This window comes from Channa argus, chromosome 3 (genome assembly GCF_033026475.1).
Source record: "Channa argus isolate prfri chromosome 3, Channa argus male v1.0, whole genome shotgun sequence".
Taxonomy (NCBI): domain Eukaryota; kingdom Metazoa; phylum Chordata; class Actinopteri; order Anabantiformes; family Channidae; genus Channa; species Channa argus.
The window spans coordinates 26,839,875-26,859,108 of record NC_090199.1 but is presented as its reverse complement, the minus strand read 5'-3'; the positions used below and the strand labels follow the sequence as shown (position 1 = coordinate 26,859,108).

Below are 19,234 nucleotides of genomic sequence, written 5' to 3'. Positions count from 1 at the left end.
TCATATTTCCATATAAGTGGATCTGATTTATACATATTTATTCATATATAATCTCAGCCCCTTGGAGGTATACTATGAAGTGGAATAACAGTAAGAGAGGCTGTGAGGTCTGCTCAGTACTACTGTACAGTACAGTACATCTTCCAGAGGGTTGAGGAAAGACATCAATGTAATCGTGGGATTTAGTTTAGAGACATTCAGCACCAGACTGAGGGACGTGGAATAGACTGCAGTTAGATTCAAATGTCTTTGTGTAATGGGAATGGCTTCGGTTTCTCGGTTTTATCTCTTTAATATTCAAGTACGAGCAAACTGTACAACTGCATGCAACATACAAGCGGCCCTACAGTATGTGGAACTAACACATGTATCTAGTTCAGTATCTTTTTTTTTTTTCTGTATCTGTTTCGTTTTACAAAAAAAAAATGTGCATGCAGCTTGGAACCAGGTTCCAAAGTCATGCTGGCCCCACCCCTTTCGTGGTGGGAGGAGCCTGCGCGCAGAAACTAAGGGTGAGCATTGGCGTCGATGTCGCGACAGGTCAGAGAGTCTGATTGGTTGTTTTCACGTTCACGGAGATGCATGAATGAAACTGTGAGCAGTTCTTCTTTTCTGTTTGTTTGCTGCTAATTACTAGACAAAACATTTAGCTGAACCAGTGGGATTGTTGCTTTTTTTCTTTTTTTAAACTATGTGGGGGGTTTTTTTTTTCAAAAAGTTAAACTTTTTGTTGTAAAAAATCAAGCTTTTGTGCTTGTGTTTAAGTCTCAAAAGAATGTAAAATGAGGATTGAATAAAAACCTTGAACATGCTGGGGTGAGGGAATGCACTCCCCAAAAAATGTGTAAAATTAGACTGTCCTATCTCGGTGAACAAAGACTTGTCTTTAACTTTTTTTTTTTTTTTTTTTACAGTGAAGTTGTAACCTTGTAATATTTCAAAGTGACATAAATTGTATTTATTGGTCAACCTCCTGAGAGGCCTAATATACATCTATACAAAGACAACTGGCCTAAATGATTGCCAGTGGTGTAACAAGGAAAACAACACTGAATGCTAATCGCACTGTCAAGTGTAAAAATCTTAGCTGTGCCGTCATCACCAGTCCCCCACCCCCACTCTCTTGAATAACACTTTGAACAGACTTAGTTTTAAATCCTTTTTTTTTTTTTTTTTTTTTTTGTGTCTCTTGCATTTTGTTTTTCTCTCCATGCACATCAGACTAAAAATATTTTCATGAGCATTTTACGCACTGTAAAAACATTTGGTGCCAGTAGCAACAAAGGGGGAAGAAATCAACACCAAAATCAAACACCCTTAAAACTGTGTGGCTTCAGAGCGGCCACGGTAAACATATTGAAAAGAGGATCTTTTGACAGAGAGATAGGGACCAGTGATGTGGCTCCAAGGTCTAGGCACCAGAAGAAGGCCCTGTGCTTCCAGACTGAATACCCACACGGCTATGGTGCTGTTGGGATTCTGGATGAGGCCACTGCAAAGAGGACAGCGCCACCTGCACATGTGGAGGATGATAACCTCTGTCTTGAGTCCATACATTCCGATGCTTACATACATTTCTTTGCTATTGATGATTAGGTAAAAACCTGCTTCATTTTGATTCTCTGACATGTCTCCCGCCTCAAGAACTACTTGTCTGTCAACAGCCCTGTTTCTTCAGCATACACAGAGAGAAATTATGAGATTTTCCTTTGAATGGATATGAAACATTGACATGTGGCGCTCCCTACAACAGACAAAATTAACCGCGACAGGAGTGATTGTCAGATCTCGACAAAGCTTTCTCACTATGACTATTTCTGATTGTTGTTGTTTATTATGTTTCTCTCGACAGTACGTTTCATTAGTTTTTGACTTGCAGAGGGATGTTGAGTTGTTGGTCCACTAGGATCGGATCCCCGGAGGCCCGGAGGAGCTGTCAAGTGATGACTGGGACGCTCGTCGCGTTATGGAGGCAAGTGTCGGGTCCACCAAAGAGGACGGTGGGAACAACTTGTACCAACCAATGACTGTGCTTGATAAGTCCAGTTCCTCCAGCAGGATTTGTGCAACTCCCATGAAGCTTTTATGGTCCATGCGGCCGTAGTCTCCCCATACAATCACCTGCAGGAAAGTCATTTTCTTTCAAATTACACAGATCTACTTCCTTCCGCTGAAACATATTTTACCACCAAAAATAAAAATAAAACCTGATAGAGAAATATATCTTCTTCTCACCTGTAAAACTTTACCCTGTGGGCTCTCCTCAAATAGCAGTGCTTGCTGGTACAGTGGGTCAAGTGTTTTCCGTGCAATCTTGGTTTTCTTTTTGGCTATGTACGCTCCATTATTCAGCAGATAGACCTTGACATATGGAGCTGGAAAGAAGAGCAATAGCAATAAAAAAGGTCATTAGTGGAAAACATAGCATCCCATCAATATAATCTACTGATCTGATCAGCGACAACTTCAAAACCATCTAGTGGTTTCGGCGGATTTGTGTACATCCCATCTTACAGCTAGTTAAAAGTTCACAGCAAGGAAAAGAATAGAGCGAGCTTTGGTTCAGTGTATGTACTGGATACAGTGGATTTAAGATAAATATTGAATAACAATTTGAAAAAAGTTCATTACTGATGTCATAAGAGGGAGAGATTAGTTGCTCTTTTTTGTGTATAAAGGTCTATCAAGTTCTTACCAGGGAGGGATTTGGATCCTGGCTTTTGTACGAGTCCCCGAGCTCTGATAACTTCTACCTCCAGCTGGCCCTTTTTCTCCATCATACCAATCTGGATGTCACCTGGGAAACACATGAACATGATACAAGCGGAGGAGATCAGTGATAGTGGCACAGTGGAGCTAAAGGTGCTGGAAAGAGCAGCATCACCAGATCAGCTGTATCTTACCTATGGCAGGAGTGGCCAGTGTTTGTCTGCCCACCAACTGAGCTGGTCCCAGACCATCCAGGAAATCACTGAACTGACTGCTGGCCCCCAGATTTACTCCAGAGAAGATCAAACTAACACAGGAAACACAGACATATAGTTTGAATTCCACCAAACTTGATAAGAAGCCATTTGCTGCTGTTGATTATTTAGAGAGAAAAAAACACACTTTGGAAACTGTCTTAGTTGATAATGTATCATGGAAAACACCAATGTGATGCCGTCACAGTTTGTGTTTGATCATCATTTCAGGGCAAGGTAGCTTTGTGAAAAACCAAAAAATAATGAATGTCCACACACCACAGCTGGATCATTTTACAATGATGGAAGAAGCATATGAAGAGTGTGTGTAGATTGCTGATGTAAAGTGACAAAAGCAGGAAGAGTTTGCTTCACTAACTTCCCCTCAGAGTTGCAGCTGTTCATGCTGCCATTGTTGGACTCCCTGCTGGGCTGGCGGCTCATGTTCCTGGTCAGCTCCACTGCCATGCCAGTCTCTGTGCTCCTCTGGATAGGTGCACCCTTCTCCTTCTTACTCTTCCCCTCTAGATGAACAAAGGGTGAAAGGAAACATCACAATGATGCGGTCAGAGAATCTGCAGAAGTAAATTTCTTTTTTACCTTTATGTGGCGAGCTCTGTGTTGCCCTGAGTGAGTTTAAGTAAGTTATGTGTAATGAAACAAGTGAAGCCATTCAACTGACCAGTATCACCCTAATATGCAGGATCCTATATTCCCCAGAATGCTACTCAAAGCACATTTAACTGGACCCTCTCTGACACCTGTAACCTTAAAAAAACCCACACTACGTTTGTACCACATATTTTCATTATAAATTTGTACCCTCCAAACTCAAGCCCAGATAACCCCAATAACATTCCCTGATATCTGCAGGATTATTCTTTCTCCAGAGCCACAGAGGACAATGAAGAAATGTTTTCATAAGCTGGGTAGTTGTCTGTGGAGTGCTGCTGCCCCACAAAATCGTTTTATTTCTTACCATAGAAAGTCCCAGGCTATCAGCATTAAGAGAATCATTTCCTTGTTTTAGTTGGAAACAGAAAAAAAAAAAAAAAAAAAAAAAACAGACCCACTTCCAGAACTCATTTATCAGCGGGATAAAAGTGAGCCATTCACTAGAGGATGGAGGAAGTCAAAAAAATCACAAGATAGCCCACAGATACTGTTTTTATAAGGACTGTGATCTGCCTCTGAAGCAAAGCCAAAGTCACACCCATGCCTTACTATATCTGGTAATCAGCGGAAACAGGAAATGTTTGGAGAGAAAAACAATCCTAACAACACTGTGGCATCGTGGACTGGGGTGCGCCCACCTCCTGACTCATTATGTTGGCTCGTTTGGTGTAAGGACAATAATGGTGCATTTCTGTCCTGCACATGCTAAGCGTGAGATGAATCTTTACATCCAGCAGACGTACTGGACAGGAGTGTTAATACATCAATAATTATTACATAACACTCTCTGTCTGCTCTCTGTTTGTGCTCTCAAGTGTCATGAACCGAAACAACTTTTCAAATTAAAGTCTCTCTCTCTCTCTCTCTCTCTCTCTGTATATATATAGATATAAATGAGAGACCCCCCCTTGGGCCAAATGTTCTCTAATAGCTTTTTACATTCACTGCAAAGACGGAGCTTTTATCGTGGCTCTTGCACCCCCTCTGTGGACAAAGTGGATGTCGACCTTGTGTCCCTGGGAGCTGAATTGCGAGGGTCTCTCAGTGCTCTGAAACTGTCTGAAACCTATTATTTGATTGTGAGGCAACAGAGGTCAGTCTCCTACAGAACAAAAGGACACTTGCAGTTTGTGGTCCTTGCTGCTGAGGGCATTTTTTTTTTTCCGGTCTCTACCAACTGTCTCTGCGTGAAAGGAAGTCATTTAATTTAGTGAAGCCACAGCTCACAGACACAGACTGCAGGTGAAACCGCAGGTCAAAAATAAAAACCTGACACACTATTGGATACAGAAACCCTGTCATAACTCAGCCTTGTGCAGTCTGCATTAGTATAGCAGTAATGTATTCAACACTCAAACACTTCTGTCAAACTTTTGTTGGATCCTTAAAATGGACTAATCTAAAATGTGTAATAATAATGTGTGTAATAATGTTCAGTTTGCATCCGAATTTTGAGTGTAAAATTTGCCACATTTCTAACTGGCTAGAAATAAAGTCGCCAATGAACGTTTGAGAACGTTTGCCATGGCAACTCACCAGGCCCGCTGATCTGTGAAGTGCTGCGGCTCCGACGGTTGCCAACGATGGCCACCACTCGTGCGCTGAGGCTGGAGCGTCTCTTCTTGCTGCCGCCACCCACTGTGCCCAGCGCCGTGTCTGATTGGCTGCCATCGGTTCGCTCCTGGGTGTAGATCTCTCCGCTGACGCTGGAGCTCTTTAGCATGCTGCCGCCCATCGATCTCATCTGCCGACTGGAGAAGGAAGACATTGAGTGAAATTGTGTGATATGAGAGGGGGGAGGAAGGTTGCTGTCAGGTCTATACTGTACCTTCATTTTAGCAGAACAGGGAAACCGCACGGATAACAGAAAGGTGAATGATGACAAATCTAACAGTAATATAACAATGTTTAATCATAAAAAAAAGGTAATGATAATGGCATACTACTGACAAATCATCTCCCTATATCAAATAACGTGAGACTTAATCTTGGTATTTGGTGGGTTGATGTTTGATGTGTGATGTGTCTTTAAGGCCAAAGAGCTCTAGAAACAAAATATCTAATTAAAGAAAGGCTCAACTCAGAATGAAATAATGCAGATAATGTCATGTACTAAAGTTAATTCTTCTCAAACAAGCCACTAAATGTGAGCCGTATCTGCGCAGCTCTCGAGGCTGCCTGACAGGGGTTCGGAGGAGCTGCTGCCTGTCCCTCCCCTCAGAGAGGGTCAAAGTGCTGCAGGAGATCCCGGCTACACTAGCTCTATCTCCCACACTCTCCACTCCCTCCGCCCCCCTGACAGCAATGGTCCAGTGGCCTGGGGGAGCCGGGGAACAGCTGGGAATAGGGAGGGTAGTTTGAGGCCTCTCCACTGCCACCTGGAGAGGGGTTAGGGAAGGGCGTGCAGCGAAGGAGCAAGGTGGGAGGGGAGGATCCAGGTCTGGCAGATGGCGGGGGTCCAGGCAGTCACAGCACAGGATGCATGCAAGAAGGGATCTGAGACATGCATTGTGGATTACACAAACACAAATACACACATAATCACAAATGACATTATGACAAAAAAATCTGAAATAGCGCAAAGTGAGCAATAATGTACAGTATGATATATCTGTAACATACTATTTTTGCCTAGAAATTGTATATTTTTCTATTATGTTCAGTATGAATTGCTCGGGATTTGTCTTATTCTGAAAGGTCTACTTTTTATAACACAATGTTTTCATCCAACAAGTTTTTCTATATATGCAAACAAAAGTCAAGAAAAGGCAATAATTCGTTCTTCAAAAATTATCTACATTCAAGAAATCATTAGAAATGAATGAGGAGCAGTGTTGTACACTGGATATATTATCAATTATGGATTGAAAAGCAAAGGTCAAAGAAAACATAAGATAGGTCTGATGTGTTGTTTCTGGCTAACGCCACCTAAATAGACCGCAGCAGATGTTAGGGTATCCACTGAATACAGATATTATGAAAACCGGGTCGAGGCCAGCCGTCCTCTTACATCACTAGATTACTAATTCATACCCGTCTCTCTAAAAACAGATCCCTTGTCTGAATTATAGATAAGCTAAATTACAGGCCTCCTAAAATCGTCTGGGCAGTTTTTTTTTTTAAATGGACTCCACTGTCTGTTTTTCGGTGTGTCTGATCACAGCCGAATTAGAAGCCAGAGCTCTGCTCAAAAAAACTGATCTGAGACCACTGTGCAAAGTCAGAGGAATATTTAGTCTCTTTCTTCATCATCCTGCAAACTGTCTGTTGCTCTTTTTGCTGCATCCATGTGATGGATCTGTTGTATATTGACTTTTTAATACTCTTTGCATGTTTTTCTATAACCGTACTCTTTAGCTTGAGTGTACATTACCCAGCCTTCTCCAGAAAGTGTGTGAAGGTCTGTGGGGCTGAAGGTGTACCCCCCACCCCACAATGTGCTCAATACATTAGCCGGCTAATAAGCTGTACTATATCACCACCTGGCTCACTGAGGACCACTGGGCTAATGTCATTTGTCACTGTCAACAAATTGCTACTGGTCAGACAGGTTCATATTTATATTCTGTGAGAGCATGAGGTTTTTGCGGTTTACCTGCTCTTTTTCAGCTTAGCTGTGATTTCAACGAGCGTTTGGTTAAGACAAATTTGGAGTTTTAATCATTAAAAATTGTAACTTTTATTGATTAATTAATTTCTTTACCAACATTAACTCTTCAGATTTTCCAAATTCATTCACATTCACATTTAAATAGTTCTACTCATTCAAGTCCTCAGTTCACAACATTGCCCCTAAATGGTTTTCTTTGTTAATCAGTGTAACAGCACCTTGAAAATGGGAAACTCGTCGCAGACAGTTTAAAATAGTGTAGTACTACATTTCAATAAGACTGATTTTGAATTAAGCTAAATGTGAGACTGGCACAACATCCAACCTGAACCTTAAAACTAACCTTGTAACATTAAGGAAGCACGTTCCACGAACCACGAGTCCATAAGTGAGACATTAAATCCCTAACAAATTCATGCGCACTGTGTAGCTTCTGATGCAAAAGCAAAATGTGAAAAACTTCTATGCTTGTAATTGGTGCATTTAAAATGTGCTTATAATTATGCTTATAAATAAACTCCTGAGGGTTGCAAATCTTTGGAAATCTGATTCTGATATTTGATTCTGATATTGCTCAACATGACAGCAACCTTGATTTTATTTCTTTCCAAAACTGAAAAGCCCACTATCCTGTCCACTAATAAATACCGTTAAGCCATCTATTCATTATCTGTATCATTCACACTCACATTCACACCTATGGGCAATTCAGAGTCTCCAATTAAGCTAACATGCAGGTTTTTGGATTGTGGGAGGAAACTGAAGAACCCAGAGGAAACCCACGCTTGGTAGACCTCACAAATACGTACACATCTGTTATATATTACCTATAATTCACTTCCAACTATTATCTATGCTGCACATTAAGTTAATTTAGTGACTGTAGGTGAAAATGTGAATGTCAATCGTCGCTTTCTCTATGTGTGAATCTGTGATAGACGCGGTGACACCAGTCTATCACAGGACTGACACACAGAGACTGACATTCACAACTATGGGCAATTTAGAATTGCCACTTCTCCTAACCTGTATGTCTCTGGACTCTGGGTAAATCCATACACGTACAGCCAGAACCTCCCATCTCCACAGAGAAACTCCATATCTTGCTGTCTGATTAAAACCCAGAAACTTCTTACTGTGAGGCTTAATACATTCAGAAAACCAGCATCCTATTCTTTTTTTCACTGTTATTCCTAATGTAGGGCCTTTTTTCACGCGATGTATTACTGGTAATAGTCTCTCAAAGTGTACATGCATATGTATGAGTATGTGTGTATAATTTCTATTATCTTATGGATCGTCTGCTGTAATCAGTGGATTCGCCGTCTATTGATCTTTACCTGGACTCCCTCGTGTCCCCTGCCACAGTGTGTCTCCTGCGCTTCAACTCCTCTGAGAAACGCCTCTTTCCTGTTGCTTTCCTCCTCTCCTCCTCTCCGTTTACCTCCCACGAGATCCTCCTGTCTTTCTTCTCCTCCTCTAACGACTTGGATCTAAGTCCAGGTTTGTTTGGATTCCCATCATTCATTTTATGTGTCCATGTGTTATTGTTGTTGTGTGCGTGTTTGTGAGTGCAGAAATGACAAAGCATGCAGAACGACAGAGACAGGCAGCGGTCGGCATGCGCAAATAAAACAGAAAGACACAGTGATTGGCATGCAGTTAAAAAAACCAAACAGCTTCAATTTAAAGAGCTTATGCAGAATGCCTAACCAATAAGGACTCACCTAAGGCGTCCACCGGGTCTTTCTGATTGGATAGACATGTAGCTGGTGCTACTGAGGCGGGAGGCACTGCTGGCACGGGAGAGGGCCGACACATCACTCATATCACTGTCTGATGATCTCGCTGACATGTTGTCACTGCTACGCCTCTGTTCTGCGTACATCTACAGAAACAATCACAACAATGAGAAACTAATTGATGGCAGAGGGGAATAATGTTAAGATGAGAAAATGAGGATTAAAAAAAAAGTGCGTATCAACACGAAGGTAGGGATTTTTTTGAAGGAACGTCTAGGGTAAATGGTAGCTGACCTCCCGTTTTGTCTTGAGGTCTGTCTCAGGGTCATGGGAGGCTGAAGGCCGGTAGGAATGTACTTTCATCTGCAGCTGTCGGGCTCGCTCCTCTACGGCAAGAGCTAAGACAAAAACAAAAAGAGTATAACATATATAAGATATGAAGGACATGGACAGAAAAAGTCAAAGGCAGAAAAAGAAAAAACGAAACTAGGTGAAATGAGACACATTGCTGTGTCCTCAATAGTCTACACTGACTATGTTGAGGATGCAGGATTAGATTTTGAACACTAGATGGGGCATGATGTTCACATGGTGGAGGCTAGGAGCATCAGACAGCAATGCTCAAAATTAGCCTGCGAACAAACTGGAAACTAACCCCTGGACTGGTTTTACTAAAGTGTTATAAGTTGGATACATAATTATTATTTTACCAACTGTAACTGTCAATACTTTAAAACACATTTTAGTCAAATCTATGAAACTCAACCATTAGCTAAACCAAGCAAAACAAAAAGCATCTTTAAGAAGTTGTCCCATTGCTAAATTCTTGTCAAAAAGGCCAAACGTTCAGTATTATAATTCATGTTTTGCTAGATATGGTAGGTAAATATGTACAGTATGTGAACACAGAGAACAGCTGTGACTGTTTTTCATCTGGTTAAAACTCATGACTTCACCGACCCCACAGAACGTACCTTGCTCTATACTGCTGCTTTTTGCAGGGAGCTGTGGCAGCTGCCTGCCCCTGCGACCTGATGAGGGAGTCCCTGTTGGAGGAGAGGGGCCGCCATGGGGGTGTGATCTAACAGAATGCAACACAGATGCACAAAGGAGAAAGGAAAGAACATATAACAACCTATTAGCACAAAACAATAACTCAGATATACACAACAACATTGAACAACATTAAAGTATCCACAAACTGAGGTCAGCACTAAAGGTCAAAGGTCAAATTAAGAGAGGACTAAACCAGATTCAGGAGAAAGTAAAATAACTGGCACTAATGCTAAAATAAGAACCATGAATTTACATATTAACTTAAATAACTATATAATAACTATTAACAGTCCTGGTCACCTTGTAAAATCAGACCCTGTACACAGGTTAATCTTAACTCTGAAAATAACATAATTTGTGCTTTTTGAAAGCTTGGTGAAAGCACAAATTATACTATGACATATAGCATGCACCTGTCCAGTCGTGGTGAGTTTGGGCAAGACCCAGCCAGGGCTGTCTGGCTGAAGGGCCTCAATGGGCCCTCTCTCCCCCTGCTACCCCTTAGGATAGAGGTAGGCTGGATACGACTACCATCAATAGTCAGGCACCGGGAAATAAAAAAGAAATGAAAACATAAAACCATATAAATACAACAAAATGAAAATAATGAAAATAATATAGTTTCGTGCTTTTCAGGGATCTGCGCGTGTGTTCGTGAAGATGAAAAGATGATTTCATATAAACAGACAAGTTAATTGTTGCATAATCAACAATCTACCATGTGAAATATGCTTAGACCTAACAAGTCTTGTAAATTAAAGGAAAAGTAAACTAAATTAAACAACTGTAAATTAAAGGAAAAGCTTTAAATGGATTTTAGCAGATGTACACAGCCAGGTTAGTCGTAGCTGATTAGCCGTGCTAAGCTACATTGCTGCCGACTGTAGTTTCATGTTGGGCCTGGATATTTGGAGGCGCATTAGGCCTAATAGGTTACAATACACAACTAAAGCTAGCACTAGCATGAGAATCAAAACCAATCCACCTCCCCCTCAAAATCAATATTCGGGACCAGTAACAGATGTCATCCCTCCGAAGAGAAGAGGAGGGGTGGCACTAATAAGAGGAGATAAACAAATGAACGAATGAATTAATGATCTTACCTGTCCCCCTCAAGGCTCTTTTTGCTGCCCATGTGACAGTTCAGACTGGATAAATTGCTACACTGCCTGTTTCAGCAAACAGCAATTACACAAAAAAGAAGAAATCACATATGACATGGAGGACGGTGGATGATAGAATGGTAAAAGTAAATATTGACTGATATGTTGCAGAAAGCTCACACCAAGACTTGTTTTTACTTATAAAAGAATATAGCAGTAAACTGGAAACTCCATACACTTTTTAAAAATCTGACAGCAACAATGTTATAGTAGAGAAAGTGCTTTTAAGGTAGAGAAAGGGGAAATTCAGAACAGGCACTCAGCAGAAAGAGCAGGTGCAGCGGAATAAAAGAGGGATTGCACAGGCTTAGAACACAAATATTTACAGGAAAAGGGAAATAAATGGTGCTGGTCACAAGATTCGGGCAGCACTATCATCTAAATGACGAACTCCGGGCCGCAGGATAGATTTTTTTTAGAAGGTTGGGTCAGCGAGGTACAAGCAAACAAGCAGATCTTTGGCATGCTTCAAGGGTATAGGCAGGACAGAGGGGGACAGGCTCGGTATACCTGTCTTCCTCAGGGGCCACATGTTCTACTAAGATCCTGGGACTTGGGGGAGTCTTGCTGGGCAAAGAGGTGGAGCACCTAAAGGGGTGAGGAGGTGGGAGGAAATGCATCCCAAGATGGAAACACCAGGGGAGGTTGTGAGTCATGGAACATCAGTCAAAATTCACCTTGACTTGACTTAAATGTGTGATGTAAGGTCAGCAATATGAGCACTGCTCATATTTTCATGTCTGTACAGTAAATATGAAGCTACAACCGGGAAACAGTTAGTAATAGTTGGGCACCATGACTTTTATTATCTTTGGCCTGAGACAGGCTAAATGTTTATCTCTGTTTCCAGCCTCTGTGCGTAGCTAAGCTAACCATCTAAAGGCTTCTGCTTCATATTTAGTGGACAGATCGAACAATGGCATCCATTTTCACACTGAACTCTCAGGAGAAAAACAAATAGATGCACTTCCCCAAAATATCTTAATGAAAACCACACAACAACAGCTGTCAGTATTTAAATTCTTTTTCTGGTACGGTATCCAATCCCAAACCTTTTTGAATTATCTTTTCTCTTGAAAGATATTTTAAAGGCTCCAAAATGACACCATGCAATGGGGAATTCATTCACATATGAAACAGATGCATGACATGAACTGGAGTGAAGACATCGTATTCAATGCCCCAAATGAATGAAACAATAAATAATGTGGTCACGGAGCTAGTGATTTGAAAGCTATGAGTTCAGACTATTTCAGCTGAGCCTGCAATTATTTCTGCTCAATTCATCTTCAAAAGACAAAATCTTGTGCATTCAAAATGAACTAGATTCATGTTATGTGTGAATTTATGTGTGTTTATCTTCTTTTTATACCTGTCTCTGTCAGGGTAGTGGAAGTTGGTGTCTGGTCTCAGACAAGTGCTGCTGGCACTCCTGACTCTGTCCAACGAGGGCTGCAGGTCGCTGCACCGCCACAACATGGCAGCAGAAAGATAAATCGAGATAGAGAGAGAAACAGAGATGGAGACGAGATGTACGAGGACAGAGGACGTGAACAAAAGGTGCCAGGGAGATGGGAGTGAGAACAAAAGATTGACGAGTGGGAGGCAGAGAAAAGAAAGCGGTGTGTGTGAGAATGGAGGACAGTGAGGTGTAATGTTACAAAAAGAGAGGCAGAAGGAGAGACAAAGAGAGAAAAGGGGATGTCATCAGACAGTGCAGTAACATGTAATGGCTCTGATGCTGTATCTCCATTTATCATAGCCAGTCATTCCTCGTGGCCATACAGTGTGAGACCACTGAGATGGAAGGTTGGTGAGTTGCCATGGGAACCAGGTCTAATTGGGAAAGGGGACTGCTTGTAAGTGTGTGTGTGTGTGTGAGAGGACGTGAATAAGTGAAGAGGAGAGGAGTGCAACCAGTGTTGCTGCATACAGTACACCCACAGCTGTATATTCATCATGTAATGCTAGTCACTGACAACGCTTTCAATAGATGGATGGCTCCCTTCATTGCATGATATTGCACATAAGGTTTTCAGGCAAGATGCACTGACACAGATTTCATGAGGTTTGAGCAAGTTTACTCTGTGCACAGTGCTCTGCCTGTGCCTGTGTGTGCATGAGCCTCGGCTATGTGTTGTCAAGCAATAAAAGGAGAGAGAAAAGGGCTCGGTTGGTGTGAGATAGATGGAGGTTTTGATGCAGGAAATGGGTGTGTTCTTACCTAACTGTGACCTCATCGGTGAACCTGAGTACACGGTGTGTAAGGATGCTACGAGGCATGGTACTGCCCCCTTCCTGTCTGTGGGGCGGTTTGCTCTTTAGGCATGCAGGGAGGGTGGAGCTGTATGCCAAAAACCCCGCCCGAGCAGGTGGGGAAAGAACCCCGTGCAAAGAAAGGCAAAGGTCAACAAAAATGACACATGCAACTGACAGAAATAAGTAGAGAATGCTGTAAATCAATGATGGGGAGGACACAAGGTAGGGTTCTTGCAAATAACCAGGGGAGAAAAAAAGCAGCATTCACACTGTGGTACAACATAAAATGTGGTTTCTTCTCAATGTTATTTTACGAAAGAACGGAGGATCGAACTGGATTGTCTCTGAGTAGAAATGTGCCCGCTTGTCTGCCTGCAGCGTACTGTGTGTGGTGTTTCCGGGGACATCGGAGATAGGGATAGCTCCTCTCTCCCGACACATACCTTTAGGAAGATTATATGTTATTCTGATTGTATAATAAAATCTACAGATCTAAAGCCAGTTGGGGTGGTGTGCAGCTAGAAAGCCAAGCTATAGTAGATGTAGGTGTGTACATTTAAATCGCATTAGTTTCATAGTTTCCATAGTTTAGATGACTTACAAAAACTGATAAAATTGCTCTAGCAGATGTTGTAACTTAATCGTATGGTTCAAAACTCCAAGGATTGTAGATCCTACACGTCCAATAATGCTAATTGTACAATGCTATTAGTTATATTTGCAACGTAAAAGTACGTTTTGCAATGATGCTAGAAGTATTCAAAATGCTGACAATTATTAAATTTACATGCTGTGTCTTTCAATAATTGTCAAGACACTTATTTTTCAAAAACACAAACTGTTGGCCTCATCGAAGCAGAAGGCCAAGATTCAGGGTTAAGGAAAAAATGTATTTCTTTACCTCATCATTGTTGCTCAAACATTTTTAGGGAACAAAGTGATGGAGCAACGAAGTGAGATTTCTCTGGTCTACCTGTGTTACACACTATTAGCTTTACTAGAAAAAAAGTTTCCGTGCTGCATATAAGGACTAAAGATGGAAATTACCAAATTCTCATTGTTACTTTCACCATGTCCATGTTGCTCATTGTTTACTTTGTGAGTTTGAATATCTGACAACATATCTTGTCAACACAACATATTAATGGCACCCGTCTGTCACAGACCAGATGGCCAGGTTCCCATGACTGCATCGGTGACTTCCTATTATTTAGCTGCTACTTAGAAACGCTACCTTACCTACTCTACCAAATGAGTCTGAAAACGTGTCTTGAAAACGGCAAGAAGAGTATATTTGATTTTCAATATCAATATGTAAAAACACAGATTGGGCACATTACATAACACAGAGGGAGAAGCAACACAACAGCACAACAGCTAGCAAATGAGATGCCATGACAAAGCAACTTGGCACATACTCCGACCAGAGCAAGCACAAGCAGCACAGTGGTCCGCGAGACATATGGGCATTTATTGCACCGAGAGCACATTGCTGCAACTAAATGGCCCACCAATTCCACAAATGAGTCTGGGAAAAAGCTGGAAAGGCACTGAGAATGTCACGCATGAACACCTTTTACGCTTAAACGCTTACCTGTAAATGTCTTTATGGATACCATTTACTAACAGGGGCATTTTGGGGGGGAGTGTGTTGCTGTATCTACCTATGCCCCTGGTTGTGTAAATGGAGATCATGGACATAGAATAAGACCAAGAAAAGCACACAAGCTTCTGTAAGTGATCAAATAAAATAAAAATCCACCAAAAGAATTGCTGTCTTTGAGATCAGCCACAGAGCAGCTTAACAGCGTTGAGCCTGTACTCTGATGCATGTTACGTGTTGTCTACAAGGCAGTTGTGATGAACGACAATACTGTAGGTTTACATGGATTTATGAGTGTGCTACAACTACAGCCATATGATGTGATATGTTGAACTTGTGCTCAGGTTGTTGTAAAGAAGCAGATGTACACCCCAGAATTATTCAAGATAATCAACACACTATTTGCATCACAAATATCAAAATGAAGTGTGTTAAGATGAAGTTGTTAAAGTATAGTCCGATGGAAATGATGAGGAAAACACCATATTTTATTAAAAGAAAGCTGAGTGGTTGTTGTCGTCTTGTTTTTTCTTTTTACCTGTTCGTGTGCAGGCACTCGGCACTCCCACCCCGGATAGACCTGTGCATCTCCAGGACCTCACTGTCATTGCCATGACGATGGGTGAACAAATGAAAAAGGACCCGAGAAAAAACACAACAGAAGAGGATGGCAACTCAGACAGGCAACATGAGTGTATGAATGACAGAAACCAGGAAATTATAATTGTGAGATTTCAATTAAATCTGCGTTCCAACAATACAAAATGATTTCACAGACTCAGTATGTTGCAATGACTAGATTCACACTGTTAGTAGTATTAGCAAAAAATTGTTTGTTCTTGTAAATGTTTTGTTTAAAAAGAAAAAAAAAAAAAACTCAAGAAAAACACAATGTCACAACCTCCTCATTCGACACCCCTGACAGTTCTCAGAAGCTCCAACAGGTTACCTGTCCTCAGAGTACTCGTAGTCTGAATCACCGGAGCGCTGGTGCTCCAAGTGGGAGTCGTGGTACCGGGAGGGGGAGTGGGAGTGGGAGTGGTGGCGGTTTTGGTGGATCTCATCCAAACTCCTGAAAACAAAAACCTCCAATGAATTATGGTATTAATCTTGGTCCATAGTTAGTGATTATGATGATTCAATCTGTCCTTTCTTAGTTTTGTTTTGATCTGACAGAAAATAAATTCTAAATGATTTTAAGCACATGTCCATCGCTTTCTCAGTTAATGTTTTCACTTAAAACATATGCAAGAAGGCTTGTATGCAGTGCTGAGATGCTAAATAAAACTGAAAATTAACTTCTGTTATATTTTTTCATGTTGATCATATAATTTTTTGGGGCATTGTATCTTCCTCTTTTGTATTATATTATTTTATTTCACATGTATTGTATCTTATCCTATCATATGTTTCATACAATTTTATTTTGTTTTATATTGTACCATACTGAATTGTATCATATCAAATCCATTGCACTGTATAGTATCATATTGTTTTGTATAATAAATACCTTGTAGTGTATCATATTGTGTACTACCAGACAAATATACATTTTACTCAAGGGGGCAATATACAATCAATTCTTACACTGACTTTATTTCTGCTTAAACGTGTTCAATAAACTTCTTCAAATAGGCTTCCTGTCTTTGCTGTAAACCTTTTAATCAGCTGAGATAATTTTGTGAAAAAAAAATAACACTTTTCAGATAACCATGTAATTTCATAAACTATACAGTCATTCATACTGTATTATAGATATTGACCACTAGCAACACAGATCCTACTGAAAGCTAACCAGGTAACATAGCAATGGTGATACCAACCTTTGCATGGGCACATGTGCAGGCCGGGACCGGGCCCTGCAGGAGTCCTCCCTGTGGGGAGACACAGAGCGGGAGCGGTGCTGGACAGGTCGCTGCTGTTCAGGCACAGCCAGTGTACTGCCTCGCTCTCTGTCTCTGGAGTTACGCTCTGCACCTACATACAGCACAGAGATGCAGTATGGGGCCATACACACACACACACACACACACACACACCCACACACATATTCATCCAAACATGTATGTTGATTTATGAATTTTTAGGGATATAACACACAGAAACACACACATCCACACATTAGTCCAGTGTGTCCTTTAATAAGGATGCACAAGTTGTGAGCGTGGTGCTACTGACTTGCGCTACAGCCGCCATTCTCTTACAGACTGTAGAACATCACATTGGGATGTTTTACAGAGAAATGACTAGCTAGTGATTATATTAGCTAGTCATGTGAGCTTGGAGGTGACTGTTTCTGCAATGTCTCTGTCAGACCTGAGATCTGCTTTAATCATTGTGGAGTGCTGGATATCAGACTCTTAACCCCTTCAGGGCCATTTAAACACCGCAGCAGCACTGAGTTAGTCTAGAGATAAAGACAGAAATACTGTACAAATAACACCAATATGCCAAAACATTATTACCACTTGGTGTTTCTAATGCTAATTAATATTTTTTGTAAAAATATTGTGAATAAATGCCGATATATTATTATGGGTTTATGACCTCTGAGCACATATTGTGGTTAAAATCACCTCCACCTACATGTTTTGCCATAATTACCAATTTGAGGATTGTTTATAAAATGTATTTAGTAAAGTACTTTTCCTTTTGTACTGTGAGTAAAATGTAGATAATCTCTATTGTAGTCATTACTGGAGTAAAAGATTTAAAGTGGTACTTAGTAGTGGAAAGTCTTTAGTCAATACTTGCGTTTTTACTGGAACATTTAGTTTGTGTACTTCTACCTCCTCTGCACATTATGTATCATATACACATGTGCATAAAATAATAAAATATAACTGGGGATGTTGCAGTAGCTTGAACTCTCAATGTGTTCTGGTACAAAACATCTATTTAAACAGTATTTTGTCACATTTAGCAGGAATCTGACAACTATGTTTTATTACCTACTTCATAGACAATGAGATTTTAAATTTCTTACGTCGGCTTGTCAAATCATTTACAGCTATCGAGAGTAAGCTCATTTTCAAGCTATGGTCAATTTCCTAATATTCTTGGCAGGAAATTAGGCCACAGCAGAAACAGTCAAACAACAAAACAGTTGTAATCATTGAAGTATTGAAAATAACACAAATTCAGCGTTTACACGTTCAGCGTCGTTTCAGGAAAGTAAGAAGCTTCCAGGCAGGACTAGAAGCATGCAGGAGAATGGCAGGAGACTCAGTGGAATGGGAGTGAGGCAGTGTAGCTCTACAGTCAAACATGCACTGAATGCGTCAGTGTTTCTACGGCCCAGCAGAAGAGGAGAAACTGCAGCCTCAGTGAACTGCAGAAGTATAAAAGCTGTACAGTTCTGCAGCCCAGTAGCAACATGATGAATGGCCCGAGAGTTGCCTTTTGCTGACACAGCAAAGATTAATTATTTTAATTTATATGCAGTTTGTTCTACTCCAAAACCAAAAGGAGGTTGAAACGTATGGGACAAAATTGATGGAGGTAGGATGCAAGAAGATGCTTCTCTCACCCAGTGCTGGACACCTACAAGCTACTACGAGGAAATACTCAGCAATCATGCCCCCCACCCACCTTTAGGCACTACCATCAAACCATCATCAAACTCTGTATCAATGATGCGATGAGACCCTGCACACATACATACACATACACCACACACAGGAGAGGGTAAGGTTGAGAGGTACTGCTGATAGTCTCCCACACTGGGAGACAAAAAAAGAGGCTCAGTAAAGGAAAGGTTAGCAACCATACACTCAAACATACTGTATGTTCACAAAATAGGTAGGTAAATTATACACACACGCTTAGATATGCACAGTACACTACTTGTACTTGTATATGAGCAGACATACTCTGTAGTTTCTTGCTGGGGCTGTCTCCGTGGCCTTGTCTGCGTGGGAGGTACGGGGAGGGTTGTGGCAGAGGTATAGAGGAGACGTCATGTGTCTGGAGCTTATACCAATGAGGCATGTCATCCAGCAAGGCCGTCTCCAACTCTATCAGGATCTACAGGAGGAGAAAGAAGAAAGGATGAACCCAAGAGGGCATGAGCGAGCAAAGGAGGTACAGATGTTCTGGAGGTTCCCCCCAAGAGGTACCAACATTAAACATCACGTGACAACTCATAAATAACTTTTGTCCCT

The 19,234-nt window shown here is 41.2% G+C and overlaps 1 protein-coding gene across 35 annotated transcripts in view; it reads right to left on the bottom strand.

Moving 5' to 3' along the window:
* Positions 1-359: 359 nt before the first annotated feature.
* LOC137123971 (regulating synaptic membrane exocytosis protein 1-like) overlaps positions 360-19,234 on the bottom strand; it is a 58,176-nt gene continuing 39,301 nt past the window's right edge. For 8 of the 35 annotated variants that reach the window (XM_067498450.1, XM_067498451.1, XM_067498457.1 and 5 more), the window contains 19 exons: positions 18,944-19,097; positions 18,663-18,719; positions 16,895-17,048; positions 16,021-16,143; positions 15,610-15,672; positions 13,434-13,553; positions 12,582-12,671; positions 11,720-11,797; positions 11,150-11,215; positions 10,460-10,573; positions 9,965-10,071; positions 9,285-9,388; positions 8,976-9,136; positions 5,175-5,389; positions 3,343-3,487; positions 2,904-3,016; positions 2,696-2,797; positions 2,236-2,375; positions 360-2,121 (listed from right to left, as the gene is read on the bottom strand). In XM_067498450.1, coding sequence (XP_067354551.1) covers positions 1,903-2,121; positions 2,236-2,375; positions 2,696-2,797; positions 2,904-3,016; positions 3,343-3,487; positions 5,175-5,389; positions 8,976-9,136; positions 9,285-9,388; positions 9,965-10,071; positions 10,460-10,573; positions 11,150-11,215; positions 11,720-11,797; positions 12,582-12,671; positions 13,434-13,553; positions 15,610-15,672; positions 16,021-16,143; positions 16,895-17,048; positions 18,663-18,719; positions 18,944-19,097 — 2,325 coding nt within the window. In that variant the 3' untranslated portion in view covers positions 360-1,902. Of the gene's footprint in view, positions 2,122-2,235; positions 2,376-2,695; positions 2,798-2,903; positions 3,017-3,342; positions 3,488-5,174; positions 5,390-5,466; positions 6,135-8,588; positions 8,742-8,975; positions 9,137-9,284; positions 9,389-9,964; positions 10,072-10,459; positions 10,574-11,149; positions 11,216-11,719; positions 11,798-12,581; positions 12,672-13,433; positions 13,554-15,062; positions 15,141-15,609; positions 15,673-16,020; positions 16,144-16,894; positions 17,049-18,662; positions 18,720-18,943; positions 19,098-19,234 lie in introns of those variants that run through there. The other 27 variants (XM_067498460.1, XM_067498466.1, XM_067498454.1 and 24 more) reach the window with 21 other exon arrangements.